Below are 23,021 nucleotides of genomic sequence, written 5' to 3'. Positions count from 1 at the left end.
ACCTTGGCTACAACCGTGACAGAAGTTTGGGAGGGTTTTTCTTTCGTTCCACTACTTTTCCCAGGAAAACCTGCCGTTCACTGCAAAAATAGAACAAACGTCAATCAGGTTTTCTACAGATTTGACGTTCGTTCCGAATCAGCAGCAAACAGCGAGTTTTCCTGAGCATGCCTAGACATCATGGGACAAACAGAATAAATCCAGGGACAGACAGAAGTGCAGATCATGAGCCCTTCATAGGGTATGCTTTGAAACTTGCTTTCAAAGGGCTCCACCTTAAGAGAAAATTTAGGGGAAATGATGTACCGGTGGTATATTACCCGGTTAAATTGGCAAAAATGTATAAATTGAGCAATAAAGCCTGTTGGAAATGTAAATTAAAAGATGGGGATCTCTACCACATGTGGTGGGAGTGTGAAAAGATGAAAAAGTTTTGGGATTTAATATATAATGAACTGAAGAAACTTTTAAAGTATGCATTCCCGAAAAAACCGGAGGCTTTTTTATTACGGATAATAGGGGAAGAAGTAAAAAAGGAGGACCATAAATTATTCCACTATGCCACAGTAGCAGCTAGGAAGCTTGTGGCCCAAAGGTGGAAATTACAGGAGACCCCAACAGTAATGGAATGGCAGGCTAAACTTTTTGAGTATACAGAATTAGCCAAAATGACTTATAAAATCAGAGACCAAAAAGGGACAAAGGCTCTCAGGCTGGTGGCCCCCAGCTCTCCAACCAGGCCCTGACAGAAAGCTTCTTTCTTCATTCGCCTCCACCATGGGAAGCCAACCAGACAACACATCTGGCCTCGATCACCTCAAGCCCAGACTTTGTACTCCAAAGTATTTTTTTTCCCCTCCTGTATTTTGTAGCTCAATAATCTTCTATTTGTGTTCTTCCTGCTGCTGCATAGAATGACACATGAATCTGACCTTTGGCGTCTGTAAGTAAAGCTGTGCTGGTCCCGGGGGTAAGGTACCTTGGGTGTAGCAGAGTCCACACGAAGAGGGGCAAGGTCCGAGGCAGAGAGCCGGGCGGTGAACAGGAACGCTGGAACAGGAGGCTGTGCAGGGAACAGGAACACCGGATGGTCGGGAACAGGAGGCCGAGCAGGGAACAGGAGTACCGGATAGTCAGGAACAGGAAGCCGAGCAGGGAACAGGAGTACCGGATAGTCAGGAACAGGAGGCCGAGCAGGGATCAGGAACGCAGGAAGGTCCGAAGCCAACAACGACGTTGCTCCCGCAACCTGGGGCCGGGCTGACTGGGCTTTTATCCTCTTCTAAGGCCAGGGGCGGTCCCGGCCCCCAGGAGCCCCGCCTCCTCTGGCCTTAAGGCGAGCACTCCTCCTGGGGGCAACCAGTTCCCTTCGCCTCTCTGCTCTAAGCCTCTGCAGATCAGGAGAGGCCGAAGGGTTACTGGGCCCTGGAGGAGGCTCACCTGTGGCCACTGAGTCGTCAAGCCTCTCTGGGGCCAGAAGGGCTTCACCTGGGGCCAGCTCCTGATGCACTGCCACAGGTGCAGGCTCTTCAGCATCTAGGCCTTGCCCCAGTTCAGCCGGCCCTGGAGGCGGGGACTCCTGTGCAGGCTGGGATTCCTCTGTTTCATCCTCCGAATCGGAATCCCAGGCCATCACACCATCCCCCCTCCCAGGCCCCCCCCTCAACCGAGGGTCCGGACCCGGCTTGCCGGGGTATGTCGCATGGAACTCTCGGAGGCAGGCAGGTGCGTGGACGTTGGCCGCTGGTTCCCAGGAACGGTCCTCCGGTCCGTACCCCTTCCAGTCAATGAGATACTGCAGCTTTCCCCTGCGGTATCGGGAGTCCAGGATGCGTTCCACCTCGTACTCAGGCTCTCCCCGAACCAACACTGGCTGCGGTCGGGGACGGTTCGGGTGGAACTCGTCGGGTGGGGCCACCGGACTCAAAAGGGACCTGTGGAAGACCGGGTGAACCTTCAGGGTTGCGGGTAACCGGAGACGAAATGCCACAGGAGAGACTTGGTCTACGATAGGGAACGGGCCGGTGAAGCGGGCGTCCAACTTCCGCGAAGGTCGAGAGGGGTGGAGGTGGCGAGTGGAGAGCCAAACCAGGTCACCGACGCGAAGTTCCGGCCCCACCTGGCGGTGGCGGTCGGCCTGGGCCTTGTACGCTTCCTTGGCCTGGTGCAGTTGCTCCACCAAAAGCTGTTGCTGGGACTGGAGCTCTTGAAGCCACTCCGTCACCGCCGGGACTGCGGATGTCGGCAGCACCTCTGGAAACAGCCGTGGATGATAACCATAACTGGCCTGGAACGGGGTCTGCTGGGTGGACGCATTCACCGCGTTATTGTAGGCGAACTCCGCCAATGCCAGGTGGTCGACCCAGTCATCCTGCTGGTAGCTGCAGTAACACCGGAGGTACTGCTCCAGCACCGCGTTCGCCCGTTCCGTCTGGCCATCGGTCTGTGGGTGGTAGGCTGACGAGAGGCAGACCTCCGTCCCGAGGGTCTGGTGTAGTGCTCGCCAGAACCGGGATGTGAACTGAACGCCCCGGTCGGACACCACGCGCTCAGGTAGGCCATGCAGGCGGAAGACATGCTGAAGGTACAGCTGAGCAGTTTCCTTGGCTGTGGGTACAGATGGACAGGGAGCGCAGTGCACCATCTTGGTGAAATGGTCGGAGAAAACCAGAAGGCAGGTACAGCCACGAGACGAGGGTAAGTCCACTACAAAGTCCAACGAAACCGTGTGCCAAGGGTGCGGTGGAACTGGCAATGGCTGAAGTAGGCCGGGGGGTCGCCCGGTAGGTCCCTTGGCGCGCCGGCAGACATCACAACCAGCAACGTAGCGAGCCACGTCAGCCTTCAGGCGGGGCCACCAAAACTCTCGACTGACCAGATGGGTGGTCCGATACCGTCCAAAGTGCCCCGCTGCTGGGGCATCATGGGCCATCCGGAGAACCTCCAGCCGTAGTGGCCCTGGCGGGATGTACAGACGACCGTGGTGCAGCAGAAGGCCCTGATGCAGGACCAGCCCCGGATACTGTGGGCTGGACCCTTCAGCCAGCTCCCGGAGTCGTTCCTGGGCCCAAGCGTCGACCCGCTGCTGTTCCCGCACCCGAACCTGCAGTGGCTGCGCCTCCTGGGTGGCCAGGAATGCAGCCGGAGGTAGGATCGTGGTGGGTTCTGCTTGCTGTACCGTGTCTGCGTTGTCTTCAGGTTTCCGGGACAGGGCATCCGCCTTCTGATTCTGAGAGCTAGGGATGTAGCGGATCCGGAACTGGAACCGGGAAAAGAACAACGCCCACCGGATCTGTCTTTGGTTCAGCTTGCGGGTGGTCTGGAGGTACTCCAGGTTCCGGTGGTCGGTTCTCACCTCCACCGGATGTCGTGCCCCCTCAAGATGGTGGCGCCAGACCTCAAAGGCTACCTTGATGGCCAGTAGTTCCCGCTCCCACACAGTATAGTTACGCTCCGCTGGTAGGAGCTGGCGGGAATAGAAGGCACAGGGTAAGAGTGGCGCTTCAGGACCAATCTGTTGAGACAAGACGGCACCGAGAGCCGTACTGGAAGCGTCGGTCTCCACCACAAAGGGTCGAGAGGGGTCAGGATGTTGTAAGATTGGTGCCCTCTGGAAACAGGCCTTCAACCCCTGAAACGCCTCCTCTGCCTCCTTGTCCCAGGAAAACGGCGTCTTTGGGCGCAGTAGCCGGGTCAACGGGGTGGTGCGATGAGCATAATCAGCGATGAAGGTCCGGTAGTAATTGGCGAACCCCAGGAAACGCTGTAGGTCCTTGCGGTTCCGGGGTGCCGCCCATTCTTGAACCGCTGTCACCTTCCCCGGGTCCATTTGCACCCCATCTGGAGAGAGCCGGTGACCAAGGAAGTCCACAGTCCGCTGATGGAACTCGCACTTGCTGAGCTTTGCGTACAAACGGTGCTCACGCAAGCGCTGCAGCACGGTCCGGACATGTCCCTCATGGCGAGCCGGGTCACGGGAGTAAATCAGTATGTCATCCAAATACACCACCACGTACTTGTCTAACAAGTCCTGAAACACGTGGTTGATGTAGCGTTGAAACACAGCAGGCGCGTTGCACAAACCGAAAGGCATAACCAAATATTCGAACTGCCCGTACCGGGTCCCAAACGCTGTCTTCCACTCATCCCCGGCTCGGATCCGAATCAAGTTGTAGGCCCCTCGGAGGTCCAGCTTGGTGAACACCTGTGCCCCTTGCACCCGCTCCAGCAGCTCCGAGATAAGGGGCAAGGGGTACCGGTCTGGGACGGTAATTTTGTTCAGGGCTCGGTAATCATGGCAAGGGCGGAGTTCCCCACATTTCTTCTTAACGAAAAGCACTGGTGCCGCGGTAGGCGAGGTGGAAGGCCTAATGAACCCACGCTCCAGGTTCTTGCGCAAGAAGTCCTGCAAAGCCTCGCGCTCTGGCTCTGTTAGGGAATATAAGCGACTCACTGGTAAAGGCGCTCCGGGTTGGAGGTCTATGCCGCAGTCAAAAGGCCGATGCGGCGGCAGCTGGTCTGCCCCCCGTTCCTCGAACACGTCCTGGTAGTCCTGGTACACGGCTGGGAGCGTGGGTGCTGCCTCCTCTGAGGGCGCGGCCGCCAGCGTTCCGGATTGAGCATGGGAACATGGGTCTGGGAAGTGCACGGTCCGTTTGACCCAGTCAATCTGAACGTTGTGGGCTTCCAGCCAGTCCATCCCGAGCACCAGGGGGAAGCGGGGCATAGAGGCAATGTCCAAAGTTCGCAACTCCCGGTGCTGCTGGAGACACAGGACCAGAGGCTGGGTCTCCTGAGTAACGGCACCTGAACGCAGAAGTCGTCCGTCAATCGCTTCCACCTGGACCGGTACTGGCTTGTTCCGAAGTGGCACCTGATGATGGGCGGCAAAAGCAGCGTCCATATAGGAGCGGGTTGCCCCTGAATCTACCAAAGCATGGGTGAGGATCCAGGGCCCACCTGGAGGGTATAAACGTACCGAAACCATAAGATGCTGCAAGTCCATTGGTGCGGGCCCATTCTGTACGGTTTGGGACCCCCGGTAGCTAGGGCCATCAGCTACTGGGGTTGGCGGTTTCCCTGCGGCTGGCGTTTCTCAGGGCAGGACCGAGCGAAGTGTCCACTTCCACCACAGTAAAGACAGAGATTTCCCTCCCGACGCCGCGCCTTCTCTGCGGGGGAAAGGCGTGGCCGCACTGCCCCGAGCTGCATAGGCTCCTCCGTTAAATCAGTTGTGACCGTGGGGCTGCCGGAAAAAGCTGGTGCCGTGAACTGGAAGTGTCGGTGACCCCGGGCCTGACGACGATCCTCCAACCGGTCGTCTATTTGTAGACTCCGTTGAATGAGAGTGTCCAGCGTGGTGGGGCGTTCCATTGTGGCCAACTGGTCCAGTACCTCGTCCGAAAGCCCTTCGAGATACTGGTCCCGCAGTGCCGAGTCATTCCAGGTCAAGTCCTGTGCCAACAGCCGAAACTCCGTGGTATATGTGGCCACCGTGGACTTGCCCTGTTTCAAATGCCGAATCGCCCGGTTGGCTTGACTCTCTTTCTGGGGGTTGCCGAACGCGGCCTCCAAACGATTGCAAAACCCCGTATAGTCTGCCAGCAAGGGGGAGTCTTGCCTGAGTAGCGGCAACGCCCACTTGGCCGCCTGGTCCTTTAACAAACTAATCAAAAAGTGCACCTTGGTGCGGTCGTCAGGAAAGTTCCGGGCTCGCCCCTGAATATACAGCTTGGCCTGGGCCAGGAACATGGGAAAGCTGGCCGGGGCTCCATCAAATTTCTCAGGCAAAGCCACTGGGTACTTGCCCGGAGCCGGGGCGTCGGCCCCAGGAGCCGGTAGGGCTTCCAAGCGTTGCTGAAGTGCCACAACCGCGTCACTGAGCTGCTGCACGGTGTGAGACAAGGCCTGGTTCTCCTGGGCCAAAGCCACCAGTGCAGCCGCCTGTTCAGCCATGGCCTCTGGCTCTTCCCGAACGCACCCCTACGAAGGGGGAGTGCGGGTGTGGCGGGAGCAAACTGTGCTGGTCCCGGGGGTAAGGTACCTTGGGTGTAGCAGAGTCCACACGAAGAGGGGCAAGGTCCGAGGCAGAGAGCCGGGCGGTGAACAGGAACGCTGGAACAGGAGGCTGTGCAGGGAACAGGAACACCGGATGGTCGGGAACAGGAGGCCGAGCAGGGAACAGGAGTACCGGATAGTCAGGAACAGGAAGCCGAGCAGGGAACAGGAGTACCGGATAGTCAGGAACAGGAGGCCGAGCAGGGATCAGGAACGCAGGAAGGTCCGAAGCCAACAACGACGTTGCTCCCGCAACCTGGGGCCGGGCTGACTGGGCTTTTATCCTCTTCTAAGGCCAGGGGCGGTCCCGGCCCCCAGGAGCCCCGCCTCCTCTGGCCTTAAGGCGAGCACTCCTCCTGGGGGCAACCAGTTCCCTTCGCCTCTCTGCTCTAAGCCTCTGCAGATCAGGAGAGGCCGAAGGGTTACTGGGCCCTGGAGGAGGCTCACCTGTGGCCACTGAGTCGTCAAGCCTCTCTGGGGCCAGAAGGGCTTCACCTGGGGCCAGCTCCTGATGCACTGCCACAGGTGCAGGCTCTTCAGCATCTAGGCCTTGCCCCAGTTCAGCCGGCCCTGGAGGCGGGGACTCCTGTGCAGGCTGGGATTCCTCTGTTTCATCCTCCGAATCGGAATCCCAGGCCATCACAAAAGCATTTAAATTTACCGATGGTGTGGTCTGTTCATTGAGAGAGGGGTAGAGAGGGGAAGCACTGCAAGGCAACAAAATGGAATATTTAAAGCATCTAACATATTCCTCACGCTTTACTGTGAATCACATGATTCTGTGATTTTAATAATCTGCTGCCGGTTCTCTCTTGCCGGAGTGTGTGTTTTACCTCTGTGCTTTGGATTTAGGGATCCAGCCTAATTCTTTTATTAACTAACCTGACACGGGTTATATACTACCCCACACTTTGAAAGCAACTCTTTCTCTATTGTGGGAAACAGGGTGTTCGTCTCTTCTCCTCAAACTTGAACCTGAGCCAGGCAGTGAAATTTCCCTTATTGGCCACTAGGTGGGGGTCATCAGCCAAGGCCAGAAGCGCAAAAATAGATGCTTCTAAGATACCGGGAGCTTTGAAAGGAGCAAAGTTTGGGGCAGGCAGGGAGCATTAAGACCCAGCATTAAAAACTGGGGACTTTCCTCCACCCCCGAGAGCCCCCCCCCTAAACCACCCCAGGAAGATTGATTGTTATTTCTTTAATTCCTTTTTCCCAGACCAGGACTCAAGGCGGCTTACACAAACTGAAACAACACAGGCAAATTGCAGAAAGCTAAAAAAAAGATAATAGTCTAAAAGCAATTCAACTCTAAAAGAATTAAAACAGTACAGTGGTACCTCTGGTTGCGAACATAATCCGTTCCGGAGGCCCATTCACAACATGAAAAGAGCGCAACCCAGAGTGGCGTGTCTGCACACACGAGGTTGCAATTCGCCACTTCTGCGCATGCACGTGATGTCATTTTGCGCTTCTGTGCATGCGCGAGCGACGAAACCTGGAAGTAACCCTTTCCGGTACTTCCAGGGTCACTGCAGGACGTAACCTGAAAGAACGTAACATGAAGTGGACGTAACATGAGGTATGACTGTATGGAGGAAAAACCCCAAATCTATTAAAAAGACAGATAACAAAAACAGCACAGCACTATTGAAAAGCCTTACTAGTTCTCAAAGGGATGCGGGTGGCGCTGTGGTCTAAACCACTGAGCCTAGGACTTGCTGATCAGAAGGTCAGTGGTTCGAATCACCGCAACGGGATGAGCTCCCGTTGCTCGGTCTCAGCTCCTGCCAACCTAGCAGTTCGAAAGCACGTCAAAGTGCAAGTAGATAATATGGTCTGGTTTCGCCAGAAGCAGCTTACTTATGCTGTCTGCGGACAAACGTCAGCTCCCTCGGTCAGTAAAGCGAGATGAGCATTGCAACCCCAGAGTCGTTCGCGAATTAACAGTCAGGGGTCCCTTAAAGGTAAAGGGTAAAGGGACCCCTGACCATTAGGTCCAGTCATGACCGACTCTGGGGTTGCGGCACTCATCTCACTTTATTGGCCGAGGGAGCCGGCGTACAGCTTCCGGGTCATGTGGCCAGCATGACTAAGCTGCTTCTGGCGAACCAGAGCAGCACATGGAAACACCATTTACCTTCCCGCCGGAGCGGTACCTATTGATCTACTTGCACTTTGACGTGCTTTCGAACTGCTAGGTTGGCAGGAGCAGGGACTGAGCAACGGGAGCTCACCCCGTCACGGGGATTCGAACCGCCGACCTTCTGATCGTCAAGTCCTAGGCTCAGTGGTTTAACCCACAGTGCCACCCGCGTCCCTAGGGGTCCCTTTACCTTTTTGCTAGTTCCCAAAGACTTGCTGGAAATGAAATGTACTCACCTTCTGGCAGAGGGGCAGCAAAGAGGGAGCCCATCTAGGTTCTCTAGAACAAGAAAGGAGAAGGGTTGTGCCTGTGGCCTGAGGTCACTTTCTCTTGCACCACACCTGCAGTCAGTCGTCTGTAGGGGAAACCAGTCTTGGGAAAGAGCTGCCTTAACCTCATATCCAACACAGCCTGTTGGCGGCGCTAGTCCTCAGTGTTCCTGTATGCCATGCAGTGGGAAGCCCTGAAGAGCAAGGGGCTCTCACCATGGCAGCCTCCTTTGCCGTGCCTGCTTCTAAAGCCACACAAAGAAAAATGAATTGTTTGCCTGTGTGGACACACGGCAGCTTCAACACCAGGCAGATGCTTTCTTCCACTCCCCTTTGCTTAACAAGTTCTGATGGACTCAGAATTAACAAGGCATAATTCAGGGACGTTGGGCATTTTCAAAATAAAAGTGGCAGCTGAACACTTATGCTAACTGAACTCTTCTGGTCCCCTGCAGCCTAATGTTTTTATGGCTGCGAAATGCTCTGATATATATTTCAACGACGCAGTGCTATACAAATTTTAGAGACAGATATAACAGGAGGCAGAAGGCTGATCGCCGAAGAATGGATGCTTTTGAATGATGGTGCTGGGGGAGACTCTTGAGAGTCCCATGGACTGCAAGAATATCAAACGTATCCATTCTGAAGGAAATCAGCCCTGAGTGCTCACTGGAAGGACAGATCGTGAAGCTGAGGCTCCACTACTTTGGCCACGTCATGAGAAGAGAAGACTCCCTGGAAAAGACCCTGATGTTGGGAAAGATGGAGGGCACAAGGAGAAGGGGATGACAGAGGATGAGATGGTTGGACAGTGTTCTCGAAGCTACCAGCATGTGTTTGACCAAACTACGGGAGGCAGTGGAAAACAGGAGTGCCTGGCGTGCTCTGGTCCATGGGGTCACGAAGAGTCGGACACGACTAAACGACTAAACAGCAACAACAAATAACAGGGGGCACTCAGAGCTCCTCCAGCCTCCATCTTCCCTGGCATCTGATTGGCATACTCGTGCAAATGGCAGCACAAGGGCAACTTTTTACGTTACCGAATCCATGTTTCTCCAATCAGCAGAGAAGAGGGGGAGCAGGGGGAGCTCTCAGGTCAATAGCGCCCTGGGCAAGGAGGAAAGCCTTTGGTCACACACACACACAGGGTCAGTTTTGCAGGGACCCCCAGAAGGTTTATGGGGCCTAGCGCAGGTGTGATGCTAAAGGCCCTACAAGGACCCAGGCAGGTGTGTGGCTTATTCGCAATTGACCAGAGCTTCAAGCAAAATGCCCTCCTTTGCTTCCTATTTAAGAGTTTTCCTCCTCTTATCGGTTTCAAAGCCATTTCTTGAGGACACGTTTGTTTGTATTTATGATGCTGAGTTCCCACAAGTCACAAGATAGCCAATTATTGGAAATAGCTATTGATTTCCTTATGAATTAGTTACCGTACATCTGCAGCAGCTGAAGGTTTGTGCATATTTGGTAAGTAGCTGCATATAAATATTTTATGCTATAAATTTCCTTCGCCCTTAACTTTTCGTTAGTAAGAATGCGTAAGAATACTTCTCAGGCAATATTTCTTTCTTCTGTTTTTAGCCAAAAAGATTAGTTTGGAGCATATATGTATTTTATGTATTTATTTTGAATAGATGCGCAATTCATCATTACTGTCTTGAATTTTATCTTCCTTAGTGGGCCATGCAAACTGCTATTCTGCATAACACTTTTTACAGAGTAGGGAGCACATTCCCTCCAACATTCCCCAGATGAAAACAGGGACATTTCTCACTCCCCACAACTGACCCTCTTCAACACCGCATTTTGCCCCCCACCCCACAGAGCCCCCCACCCCGGGGAAAGTGCCACCACCACGACACCAACTGCACCCCCACCGTCCAGAAAAAAACCCATTAATCCCTATTTTATTTTATTCTTAGTTAGATTTACAAAAAGAAAACCACACACCAGTAAATAAATTTTAGGAAAGGGAAAAATTAGACCCTGACACACAAAGTACCATACTTTTTGTGTATAAGACTATACAGGTTTTTTTACTGTAAATTAATGTGCGAGTGATTGTAACCATCGGGTTAGTTATTTACTGCTTCCCCCCCAAAAAAACCGCAACAACCTTTGTCAACCACCCCCCCAAAAAAAGTTCAAGAACTCTCAGAAACCCTCTGTAAAAAACCGCAACAACCTTTGTCAACCCCCCCCCCAAAAAAAAGTTCAAGAACTCTCAGAAACCCTCTGTAAAAAAGCTGAACAACTTCATGCCATTTTCCCTCAACAACTTTGGACCGTCCTCTCCCAAAAAAAGTGCAACAATTCTGGGCCATTTTCTTAATTTGGAGTCCTCCAAAATAGGGGGCATCTTATACAAGGGGGCGTCTTATACACAGAAAAGTAAGGTAAAGGTAAAGGGGACCCTGAACATTAGGTCCAGTCGTGGCCGACTCTGGGGTTGCTGTGCTCATCTCGCTTTATTGGCTCCCTCGGCCAGTAAAGCAAGATGAGTGCCACAAACCCAGAGTCATTCATAACTGGACCTAATGGTCAGGGGTCCCTTTGCCTTTATTTATACCTAAAGGGATGTGGGTGGTGTTGTGGTCTAAACCACAGAGCCTAGGGCTTGCTGATCGGAAGGTGGGCAGTCCGAATCTGGGGTGAGCTCCCGTTGCTCGGTCCCTGCTCCTGCCCACCTAGCAGTTCGAAAGCACGTCAAAGTGCAAGTAGATAAATAGGTACCACTCTGGCGGAAAGGTAAACGGCGTTTCTGTGCACTGCTCTTTTTTTTCTTTTCTTTTTTTGGCCAAAAGCGGCTTATTCATGTTGTCCACATGAGCCAGAAAAACTGTCTGTGGACAAATGCCGGCTCCCTCGGCCAGTAAAGCGAGATGAGCAATGCAACCACAGAGTCATTTGCTACTGGACCTAATGGTCACGGATACCTATACCTTTACCTTTTAATTCTTTATTCAGCAGATGCACAAAACGGCTCTCACTGCAAATTCCGCTCCCTGAGCTCCAACACAGCTACGAAAAGAAGACCCCCCATGTGCCCCCGGGCCCTCCCTTCCATTACACCCCATCCACTGGGCATGGGGATCGGGTTTTCCCAACGCAGGAGCCAGCCTGGTAACCCACTTGAGTCACCATTCCTGCTCTCCTCCTGGGTCAGCAGGGGAAAGAGGGGGACTTGTCACAATTTCACAAATCCCCACATATGTAAATCGAGAGGCTTGCCAGTCCTAGTCAAACCCCACGTAGGACAATGCAGCCCAGCCAATGAGAGAAACAGGAAGTGGGTTGCAGTGATGCAAAGGAGGAAGTTGGTTCCGGTCGTGACCACAGCCGAGCAGCGACCGCGCACCCAGGAGTGCCCAGCAATGCGCTCAGACACAGCATCTGTGACGTCCGACTTCCAGTTTTGCTCAAGGGGTACTTGGAATCCCGACCAGGCTGTGGCTTTTGGGATTCGAGCCAGGCTGTCGCTAGCGGGACTGTGGGGCTAGATGGGTGATTAGTCATCCTAATTGCTGGAGCACAATAGAATATAAGCTGCTGTCTAATGTTGAGTCAGGCCCTTGGGGTCCCTCTAGTTCAGTATTGTCTACACGGATTGGCAGCAGCCACTCTCTAGGGCATGGGTAGGCAACCTATGGTCCGGGGGCCGGATCTGGCCCAATCACCTCCTAAATCCGTCACGCAGACTGTCCGAGAATCAGCGTGTTTTTACATGAGTAGAATGTATCCTTTTACAGTGGTACCTCGGGTTACATATGCTTCAGGTTACATACACTTCAGGTTGCATACACTTCAGGTTACAGACTCTGCTAACCCAGAAATAGTATCTCAGGTTAAGAACTTTGCTTCAGGATGAGAACAGAAATCGTGCTCCGGCGGCCCCATTAGCTTAAGTGGTGCTTCAGGTTAAGAACAGTTTCAGGTTAAGAACGGACCTCCGGAACAAATTAAGTACTTAACCCGAGGTACCACTGTATTTAAAATGGGTTATTTGTGGGGCATAGGAATTTGTTCATTATTTTTTTCCAAAATATAGTCCGGCCCCCCACAGGGTCAAACTGATCTGGGCCAATCACCTTCTAAATCCGGCCCGTGGACGGTCCGGGAATCAGCGTGTTTTTACATGAGTAGAATGTATCCTTTTATTTAAAATGCATCTCTGTGTTATTTGTGGGGCATAGGAATTCATTCATTTCCCCCAAAAAAATATAGTCCGGCCCCCCACAATGTCTGAGAAACAGTGCCAGGGCCTGGCGTGCTCTGGTCCAGGGGGTCACGAAGAGTCGGAGACGACTAAACGACTAAACAACAACTCCCCATGCTCTCCTTCAGTTAAATTACTGGGTGGGAAGCCACATGAAAGAGTTGGGGGTGCAGGAATACTACTTGACCTAGCCATTGGTTCCTCACCAGCTGGGGCCCCTGGGATGCCAGAAAAATCCCAAAACGGCCTGATTACATCACACAGCAGAAGCAAAGTTCTTGAAAGCCTCCAGGATGTCACTTCTTGTGGTATTATTGTTATTTGCCTCTGCTGAGCACAGCAAATCCCCACAAAATTCTGCCCTTTCACAATTTGTGTTGTTGTGCTCATTTTGCAACGCAACCGCTTCCTGTTCATGGAAGCAGGAAGGAAAAGAGTTCCTTTTCGCCGCTTTCGAAACGCCCAGGTACGAGAGGGAAGTTCGTTTGCATGAGCACGTCTTCTTCCGCTGCCGAGAAACAGATAAGAGGGCCATCCCAGCTGTAGCAGAGACCACTTCACAGCAAGAGGAGCAGCTTGGAAGGCTAGAAATCCTCCTTTCTGGAAAGAGACCGGCGTGACTTCCTCGGACAGGTAAAACTTCTGCAATTGCTTTGCAGGGAGGTCGTCTTGAGGAATATGTCTGGCTTGCAAGGCTGAGTCTGTGATTAGCTGCATTAAATGTCAGCCAAGAGGTTCTGCAAGGATTAAACGGACCCCCAGGCAGACATCTGGCTGAGGGTTCCATGTGAAAATGGGATGGTTTAGGAGTCAGAACTCTAAGAAGCTGTAGTTAAGTGGTAGATGATCTTGCCTTGCCAGCAAGCATCTTCTGGCAAGTGTGGAAGAGTCTCCTACCTCAAACTCCACAGAGCCACTGCCAGTCAGGTATTACGGAGCCAGGTAGACCCAGTTCTCTCTGAAAGGCAGAGAAGCAGAGAAGAAGGAACCAGTTTGAGGGGGAAGCTGACCCAACCTGAGCCAGATCATCTCATGAAGAAGGAGGGCAGAGAGGACCCTGCCAACCCTGACTTTGGGGAGAGAGACCCCACAACAACTGCCTTGAGAAGACTGGAGAGGTCTAATAATAATAATAATAATAATAATAATAATAATAATAATAATAATAATAATAATAATTTATTATTTATAACCCACCCATCTGGCTGGGTTTCCCCAGCCACTCTGGGCTGCTTCCAGCCTAATATTAAAAGCAATACAGCATCAAACATTAAAAACTTCCCTAAACAGGGCCGCCTTCAGTTGTCTTTTAGAAATAAAATAGTTGCTTATTTCCTTCACATCTGCTGGGAGGGCGTTCCACAGGGCAGGCGCCACTACCAAGAAGGCCCTCTGCCTGGTCCCCTGTAACCGCAATTCTTGCAGCGAGGGAACTGCCAGAAGGCCCTCAGCACTGGACCTCAGTGTCCAGGCTGGACAATGGGGGTGGAGACTCTCCTTCAGGTATACAGGACTGAGGCCGTTTAGGGCTTTAAAGGTTAGCACCAACACTTTGAATTGTGCTCGGAAACGTACTGGTCGTCAATGTAGGTCTTTCAGGACCGATGTTATGTGGTCCCAGTGGCTGCTCCCAGTCACCAGTCTAGCTGCTGCATTGTGGATTAATTGCAGTTTCCGGGTCACCTTCAAAGGTAGCCCCACGTAGAACGCATTGCAGTAGTCCAAGCGGGAGATAACTAGAGCATGCACCGCTCTGGCGAGATAGTCTGCGGTCAAAGGGGAGACTTGCAGGTTTCATGAAGAGACCTCAACCTTCTTTAGCTGTGATTCCTGCATGGGGTTGGGCTCGATGACCCACTGGATCCCTTCCCACTCTACACTTCTTGATTCATCCCCAAATGGTCAGCCCTGCTTTGCCTGACCCTTCAGAAGGCAAGGCTGCCTTCAACCACTTGGCTAGTACTGTGGCTTGCAATACCTATAAATTGCTGTGTCTCAGGCCCACGGAGATATGGTAAATCATTTGTATGGTCCTTGGTTGGGTGTTACTGGAGAAGAGAAAGCTGCATGCTCATAGCCACCTGACAGTCTGTCTTGAGGCTGATGCTCCAGCCCACAGGAACGTAAGAAACTGGGCCATTGACTGGCAGCTGCCCTCCAGGATTCCAGGCAGGGGTCTCTTCCAACCCTACCTGGAGATGCTAGCAGGGAGTGAATCTGGGACCTTCTGCTTGCCTGGCAAGTGCTCTAACCACTAAGTTATGGCCCCTTCCCGGGTCTGTCCTTCTCTGCAGAAGCTCTGCAGCTCCTCGCAGAAGACTCTGGGAAGTCTGCAAGCTGAAATTCCTCGTGCAAACTAAAGTTATTTGAAGGCACTTGTGCACTTGACCTGCCTGCTTTCCTTTTTTCTTGCACGCTCAAGAGTTCTCTTCTCTCCCCAAAATTCTCCCTTTCCCTCTGCTGGCTGGAGATGAAAGTTTGTGGGAATTAGAGGAGGGTGCTAAGGAAGAGTCAGGACTACTCATCAAAGGCTCTGACTTAAATCACATCGAAATTCTCTTGAGTTTCTAAGTGGTTAAGGGAATTGCTTGTTTTCAGACGACAAAGATCATAAACTCCACCTTTATTTAAGGAATTTGCTTGAGTTGCACATGTTTGCTGCCCTGCTTTGTATTCTGTGGGACCACAACAGCCGAAAGAACACCTTTCCTGGGGCTGCTCGTAATCTGTCCACACAGTGTGCACAATCGCAATCTTGTTCATCTGGTTACGAAACAGCAGCTTCGCTTCTCCTTCTTCTGCAGGTGCTCCCGTGTGAGACTCATTCGCTAACTTCCGTCCATTTCCTTCTTCTCCCTAGATCAAAAGCCCCCATGTCTAGAGTGCCTGAATGCGAAGAGGGGGTGATGGACTTCTGCAGGTAACCACCACTGATGGCCCCAGGCTGTGAAGCTGGGCTGGGTGCTCAGGGACAGACAGACAGACACACAAACACACACACACACACACATATTATGGTATTTTTTTTGGCCAAAAAAGACACCCGAAGGCAGCTCACAAACAATGCAAACATGTCAATGCAAACAATTCAGTAAAAATCAGACTAAATCTTAATATTCCAAACAGCAAATACAACATTCATTTTCCTGCCAGAAAGGCAACAGATTATTCCCTGTGAAAACATTAAGAGACAGCAAGAATTAGCACTAAGGCAGCAGCTCCCCCTTATATAGGTCGAACAACTGATGCCCCCAATGGTTCCAGCAGAGATTAATCATGCCACTATGACTGCCACCTGCTTCTCAGGTCCAGATATTGATTGATTGTGTGGATTCCCTAGCCCAGTGGTTCCCAACATAAACTCACCCCCAGCGCTCCTCCCCTATAAAAAAGCATTGTTCACAATAGTGGTTTGCATGACCCAGAAAGGAAGATAATAGCACAATTAGCATTCAAAACAGTAAGAAATTATTTGCACGTTTGTTCAGCATCCAGTTCAAACTATTCAGTTTAATTAATTCGACAAAACTGGTGAACGATCCAGTGACGCCAACTTGCAAAGATAGATAGTCATTTATACCTCCCTGCCCCTCTTGACTCTTAGTGTGCGCACAAACACACACACACAAACACACAAACAAACACACACACACACCAGGTAATCCCACCACCCGCTTTGAGAACCGCTGAGCTAGACCCATTTTAATCCAGCTTTTGGTCTGGACATGGACCAGAGGCAGCCAGTGTTGTTTTTGGCTGGATCTAGACACATAAAAAAAAATAATCAGGAAAATGTGTTTAAAGCTCATACTGTAATGGGAAATCATATTGCCAAAGGATCGAACTCTATAGCGCCATCTGGTGTCACAGTGTTATAACGCATTTAAAACGCTTTTAAAAAACCACAAACTAATGTAGCTGAGTCCCTGGTAGAAGATCTACCATAGGAAGTGGACAGGGGGATTCTGTGTGTGTGTGTATCTCTATTGATCCCGCTGGACATGAAGTTCTTCTGGACAACCAGGGTGGGTGAGATCCTGTGCGAAAACGGCCTTTGCCTTTCCTAAAGAGGCCGTTACAGAAGGTGTCCCCTGGGGTTTGTTTGCCAAACACCTTGACTCCCCTTACAATGCCAGCAAATACCCCAAGAAATGTGTCGTGCGCGATGCTCGTATCCAGCCTAGTTCCAATGATGTTGACTTTTGCCTGGGAGTCTCTGACCTGCTTCTCTTGCTCTCTGGTTGCAGTGTGGACGAGATGCAGTTCTACGAAGAGGACCGGCCTTCTCTGGCCAAGGTAAGGAATTTCTCCAGGCTGCTTCTGTTCAAGAAAGCTCCTCCGTCCCATCCTGATCATGAGCAGAAATGAACACCTGAAAAGGGTTTAGTCAGCCAGGTGGCTGGAGCTGTAGAACCACCTCCAAGCAAGAAGGCCATTTGCCTTCCAAGGATGCTAGACATCCCATGGTGGTTATCACCATTAGAAGCATTGTCAGTGAAAAAAATAAATATGGAAAAAGAATGGCCAACATATAAGGAACTGTTAATTGAGGAGGAAAATCAATTGAAAGTAAATAAATAAAATAAAATGGGGATATGAGATATTTGTTAACTGATTGGCTCCAATATCATCAATTAAATGACCTTTTTAGATTGAACAAAGGAGTCGGCTTTTTAGACTGAACCAAGTGCAGAAAGAACTGTTAGATAATAATGGGAAAGTTCTGTCAAAAATGTATAAATTGTTGCTGGAACGGGAAGCAAAAGATTAGGAAGTCTGTAACGATACACTGGGCAAAAGATGTGGGATAGAATATACAATTTGCTTCATGGGAGAAGTTATGGAATAAGGACTTGAAATTTACAGCTTGCTGTATGTTAAAAGAGAATTATATAAAGATGGTGTGTAGATGGTATTTGACTCCTACAAGACTAGCGAAAATGTATAAGAACACGACCAATGTATGTTGGAAGTGTAATGTTAAAGAAGGTACATTTCACCACATGTGGTGGACTTGCAAAATAGCTAGACAACTCCTCCCTGAAGAGCAATGAGTGTTGCCTGGTGCCCCATCCCTCAGCACTTTGCCTTATTTATTTAATATCATAAAATTTCAGGCAGTGGAAAGAGTACTGCCTGATGTCAATAAGCAGGGAGTTCCACAGTTCAGGGGCCGCCACACAGAAATAATCAAGTCCTTATAATTGCAGAATGAGACTTCTTGTCCCCAGGTGGACAGGAGGGGACTTTGCTGCTGATGGTTTGACTTCAGCTGAGCTCTGCTTTGCTCCCCCACCCCAGGAGGCCTTCCCAGGGCTGAGCCATCCTGCCTGCAAAGTGGGCATTCAGGTGAAGATCGCCAACAGCTCTTCATCTCTGGGCTTCCAGAAGGCAGCGATCATTATGGTGGCGATTGAGAGGATGAAGAAGAAGAAGTCCTCCAAAGCCAGGGCGCTTTTCACAGATGACGACCTGATGGACATCATCAATTCCGTCTTAGGTACGGTATGGGACACCAGCTGGCTGCCATATTGGGTGTGATCCCGATGGGAATCTCCAGCGAGGAGCCTAGAGACGCTTCCTGCAGCAGGAGGTGGTTGAAGGACAAAGCACTTTATTCCATTTGTTGGCCAAGCAGACCCAACTTGAAGCTGCTGTCGCTGTTCTTTTCCGCCATCCCTCTGGCTTTAGAGGGAAGCAACAGCCTTTGGACTGCAGGACCCTTCAAAATAATAATAATAATTTATTATTTATACCCCGCCCATCTGGCTGGGTTTCCCCAGCCACTCTAGGTGGCTTCCAACTGAATATTAAAAACAGAGCATCAGACATTAAAAACTTCCCTAAACAGTTTCCTTTGAGGTGGATCAGGGACACACAGAGGCCATGATCTCTTCCTGCTTGCCTAAACACTTCTGGGAGTTAGCACTGAATAAGATGTGGGCAAGGGACACAGGTGATGCTGTGGGTTAAACCACAGAGCCTAGGGCTTGCCGATCAGAAGGTCAGCAGTTCGAATCCCTGCCACGCGGTGAGCTCCCATTGTTCAGTCCCTGCTCCTGCCAACCTAGCAGTTCAAAAGCACATCAAAGTTCAAGTAGATAAATAGGTACCGCTCCAGCGGGAAGGTAAACTGTGTTTCCGTGTGCCCTTTAAGATGTGGGCAGGGGCGGAGGAAGGGGGCGGGGGGGCGGGCCACCCCGGGTGTCACCACTGAGGGGGGTGACAAAATGCTGGGTGGCACTCACCACGTGGCCTGCAGCGCGCCCAAGCCACGCGTCTCTCCTGGGAGTGACACAGTGGCTTGGGTGCCCGTAGGCTCTGCATTGCCCCAAATGGTCCGCCTGCCGCCTCCCCCTCAGCTATAGGGCGGCTGAGTGGGAGGAGGCAGGCAGACTCCTCAGAGGCCCCACGGAGCGCCCTGCCCTGGCTTGCCCAGCCCCACAGGCAGCTGGCCCCACTCCTCGGCGCAGGGCACGCATCCCACCCCTGGTGCCCATGTGGGGGCAAAAATAAAGAGCAGCTCTGGCTTGGTAAGGGTGGGGGCAGCAGCAGGTGGGGTGTCACTGCTAAAGGACCCCTGCTATCCAACTTTTGTTTAAAAGCCTCCAATGGAGGAGAGAGCTGACCACCTTCTGAGATCATACGTTCCACCAAAGAACAGGTCTTACTGTTGCCTTGCAAGTGGCAGGTCTTGACCCAGAGTATCTTTTCCTCTTCAGAACCAGTTGACTTTGACACCTGCGAATGCACCTATGCCACAGATCCCATCTACCACCTCAGCAGGAGCATCTCCTGCAACATCAGAGACGTCAACCAGAAGTCCCTTGTCCTGAACGGGACAACCCAGCTGGTGGCCTTGGAGCTCCAACAGGCGGACATCAGCAAAGAAGGTAGGAACCCCCATCCTTGATGTTCCTCACCAGCCATCTCCTACGGGTGGCCGGTCCTAGCTGGGCTGAAACGTTTCTTGCTGTTAATCCTGTGTCCTCACATTTTCCAGCAAGGGTGAAAATGTACGTCTATCGACCAAAAATCGGAGAAGGCGTAGCGAAGATCCCCATCGCCCTGAAAATCAAAGGGAAGGAGCTGTACCTGTCTTGCGTGCAGAGCGGAGACCAGCCAGCACTTCAGCTGGAGGTGAGAGGCTCCTTCACAGCTTATGCTTCCGGTTACTGGAAATCCCAAGAGGAGGGAGAGCTCTTGTGCTTAGATCCTACTAGCTGGTTGCCCACAGTGAGAACAGGATACTGGACTAGGTGGACCATTGGCCTGATCCAGCAGGTTCTTCTTTCGTTGTTGCGATGGTCAGAGTAAATAGCTCAGGACCGCAGTACCTAAAGGACCGCCTCTCTCCATACGAACCCACCCAGACCCTGAGATCATCTTCCGAGGCCCTTCTTCACGTGCCTCCTCCTTGAGAGGTCCGGGAGGAAGCAATGCAAGAACGGGGCCTTTTCTGCAGTGGCTCCCGATTTGTGGAATGCTCTCCCCAGGGAGGTTCACCAGACACCTTCATTATCCACCTTTAGGCAGCAGGCAAAAACATTCCTCTTGAACTAGGGCTTTGGCCGATTGACATCCAGTGCCCTTTAAAAATGTGTTGAGGAGGGGGAGGTTTTTGGGTTGCTCTTGTTTTTACTGTTTTTTTGTTGTGGTTTTATGTTGTTAACCACCCTGAAACCTAGTAGTGTTGTGGAGCTAGCGTAGGCGCTTTGGAAAGTGGATTTCCTTAGATGTAATCTCACCTTTTCCACCTGCAGGAGGCCAGCATCGAAGGGGACCTCGACAAATCCGACAAAGGGCGCTTCCTCTTCTACAGAGTTGCAGTTGGGGACTACACCAGGTTCGAGTCAGCTGCCTTTCCTCAGTGGTACATCTGCACATCTGCCCAGGTCAACAAAGCTGTCAGCGTGACAAACCGGATTGGGGAGGTCTCCATCGTGGATTATATTGTCACATAAAACGCGCAAGATGCACAGAACCTGTACATGCGCCTTTGGACAAATTTCAGCCTCCTGGCTCTGTGACAAGGAAAGTCCCGTCACTGAGACAACGCAACACTTGCCTCCTTTCTCTGGAAGGACGTGGCAGTTGCCAAGAAAGCAGTGGATAATGAGGACCGCAGGGGGCTGGACTAAATGGCCCTTCGGGTCCCTTTCGACTCTGCCGTTCTCTGTTGTATATTTATTGCAAGTATTTATTAATAATTTAATAATTATTTTTTTGCCTGACGGCCCATCTTAATAAATTATCTGGTATGTAAGGTTGGCTTCTAACTGCTGTTTGTAAATTGTACCTCCGACACCCAACTAAACGAGCCAGACGGAAAGAGAAGGGCCTTCCGAAAAAGGGTGGGGGTGTCCCTTTGGCCAGACCCCAAGACCTTTGGCTGGTCTGGAGCCAAGGCAGCCCAAGAGGAGGGCTAGAGTCCTTGTCCCCCCCCCCCATTCACTCCTATGTGCCTGAATTTGAGGCTGCCTGTTAGCCCAGCATCTGGTCTAGAGGTGGTGGTGCTCAGTGCCAAATCTGCCCACAATCAAACATCTGCCTCCCACAATTTTCTCTTAGGTGCCAGGGCCCAGCCTGGCGTGTATAGCAAAGGCCTGGTTGGGTAAGCTGGGTGGCCCAATGTACCCTGTGCATGAACTATGGAACTCTCTGCCACAGGAGGCAGCAATGGACACCAAGCTAAAGGTAAAAGGTAAAGGGACCCCTGACCATTAGGTCCAGTCGTGGCCGACTCCGGGGTTGCGGCGCTCATCTCGCTTTACTGGCTGAGGGAGCCGGCGTACAGCTTCCAGGTCATGTGGCCAGGATGACTAAGCCGCTTCTGGTGAACCAGAGCAGCACATGGAAACGCCATTTAACTTTCCGCTGGAGTGGTACCTATTTATCTACTTGCACTTTGAGGTGCTTTCAAACTGCTAGGTTGGCAGGAGCAGGGACCAAGCAACGGGAGCTCACCCCGTTGCGGGGATTTGAACAGCCGACTTTCTGATCAGCAAGTCCTCGGTTCTGTGGTTTAACCCACAGCGCCACCCGCGTCCCTTGGACACCAAGCTAGATGGCTTTAAAAGAGGATCAGGAAAATTCATGGAGGACAGGACTTTTGATGGCTACTAGCCACAGTGGCTATGCTGTATCTCTGCAATTGGAGGCACCAATGCTTCTGAACAGCAGTTGCTGTAAACCACAGGAGGGGAGAGCGTTGGCCACTGTGAAAACGGGATGCTGGACTGATCCAGCAAGCTCTTCTCGGGGTCGTAGGGTCTTAACACCATTGCAGGTCAGAGGTACAGTGTCTCATGGTGAAAGGCAGGTTAAAAAAACAAAGCCATCCATCCATCTCCCCTGCTAGGAAGCCAACCTGCACTGGGTCTGGGTTAAAGGGGATGGGGATGTGAAGCATCCCAGCAGGTCGCCTCAGAACTTCCTGGTCTCCTGGTCAACCCTGGGCTGTCTCCATACATCACCCACCTGGCCCTTGTGGAGAAACATCACCTCGACCTGGTCTTTGCCACAGAGTGGATCAGTGGCACGATGTTGACTGGAGGGAGAGTTCACGGTCAGTTCTTTTCCCCCCCAAAAAAATTTTTATTCATTTTATAACACAAATAAAAAAACACAAACAGAAAAGACAAACAATACAAGCAAATTCTTGTCATATCCTTATTTTTCTAAACATTAAGTGGGCTTCCCCAAGTCCCACCTTTTCATTTTACTTCATCTTTAGCAGTTTATATATATCATAATTTCTAACCATCTTCCCCCCCACACACACCTACGTTAACCACAAAAAACTTCACATTTTATCACTTATAAAATACCCTATCTTCCACTTCTAACCCTACCGCTTATATCCACTTCCAAAGCTATTCTAAGATTTAAATATTAACATATTTTTTCAAATATTCCTTAAACTTCTTCCAGTCTTCTTCCACCGTCTCCTCTCTCTGGTCTCGGAGTCTCCCGGTCAGTTCGGCAAGTTCCATATAGTCCATCATCTTCATCTGCCAATCTTCAATAGTTGGTAAATCTTATTTCTTCCAATTCTTTGCTAGCAGAGCTGTTGTGGCATGCAGAAAAAAAGTAACATCCTTTTTGAGGCTTTCACCCCCCACTATACTAAGTAAAAAGGCTTCTGGTTTTTTAATAAATGTGTTTTTCAACACTTTTTTTCAATTCATTACATGGTGAGTTCTTTTAATGGACGGGTCACGACCTGTTAATGTTTGGGCTGTGCATGGCTCCTTCGCTCTGCCAGGGGTAGGGGATCCACTGAGATGATCTGCTCCTGGAGACTTATGGGGCCTGGTAGGTTCCTGAGTGA

The 23,021-nt window shown here is 51.3% G+C and overlaps 1 protein-coding gene across 1 annotated transcript; it reads left to right on the top strand.

Moving 5' to 3' along the window:
• Positions 1-12,894: 12,894 nt before the first annotated feature.
• Positions 12,895-20,954, top strand: IL1B (interleukin 1 beta). The gene is made up of 7 exons (XM_028742182.2): positions 12,895-13,321; positions 15,549-15,608; positions 16,936-16,984; positions 17,990-18,188; positions 19,411-19,581; positions 19,692-19,828; positions 20,452-20,954. The coding sequence occupies exons 2-7, from the start codon at positions 15,562-15,564 to the stop codon at positions 20,650-20,652; spliced, it is 804 nt and encodes a 267-aa protein (XP_028598015.2). The 5' UTR covers positions 12,895-13,321; positions 15,549-15,561; the 3' UTR covers positions 20,653-20,954.
• The last annotated feature ends 2,067 nt before the right edge of the window (positions 20,955-23,021 follow it).

The sequence above is a fragment of the Podarcis muralis genome, chromosome 7 (assembly GCF_964188315.1).
Source record: "Podarcis muralis chromosome 7, rPodMur119.hap1.1, whole genome shotgun sequence".
Lineage (NCBI taxonomy): Eukaryota > Metazoa > Chordata > Lepidosauria > Squamata > Lacertidae > Podarcis > Podarcis muralis.
The sequence above is the reverse complement of the archived record's forward strand: the minus strand, read 5'-3'. Positions and strand labels throughout refer to the sequence as shown.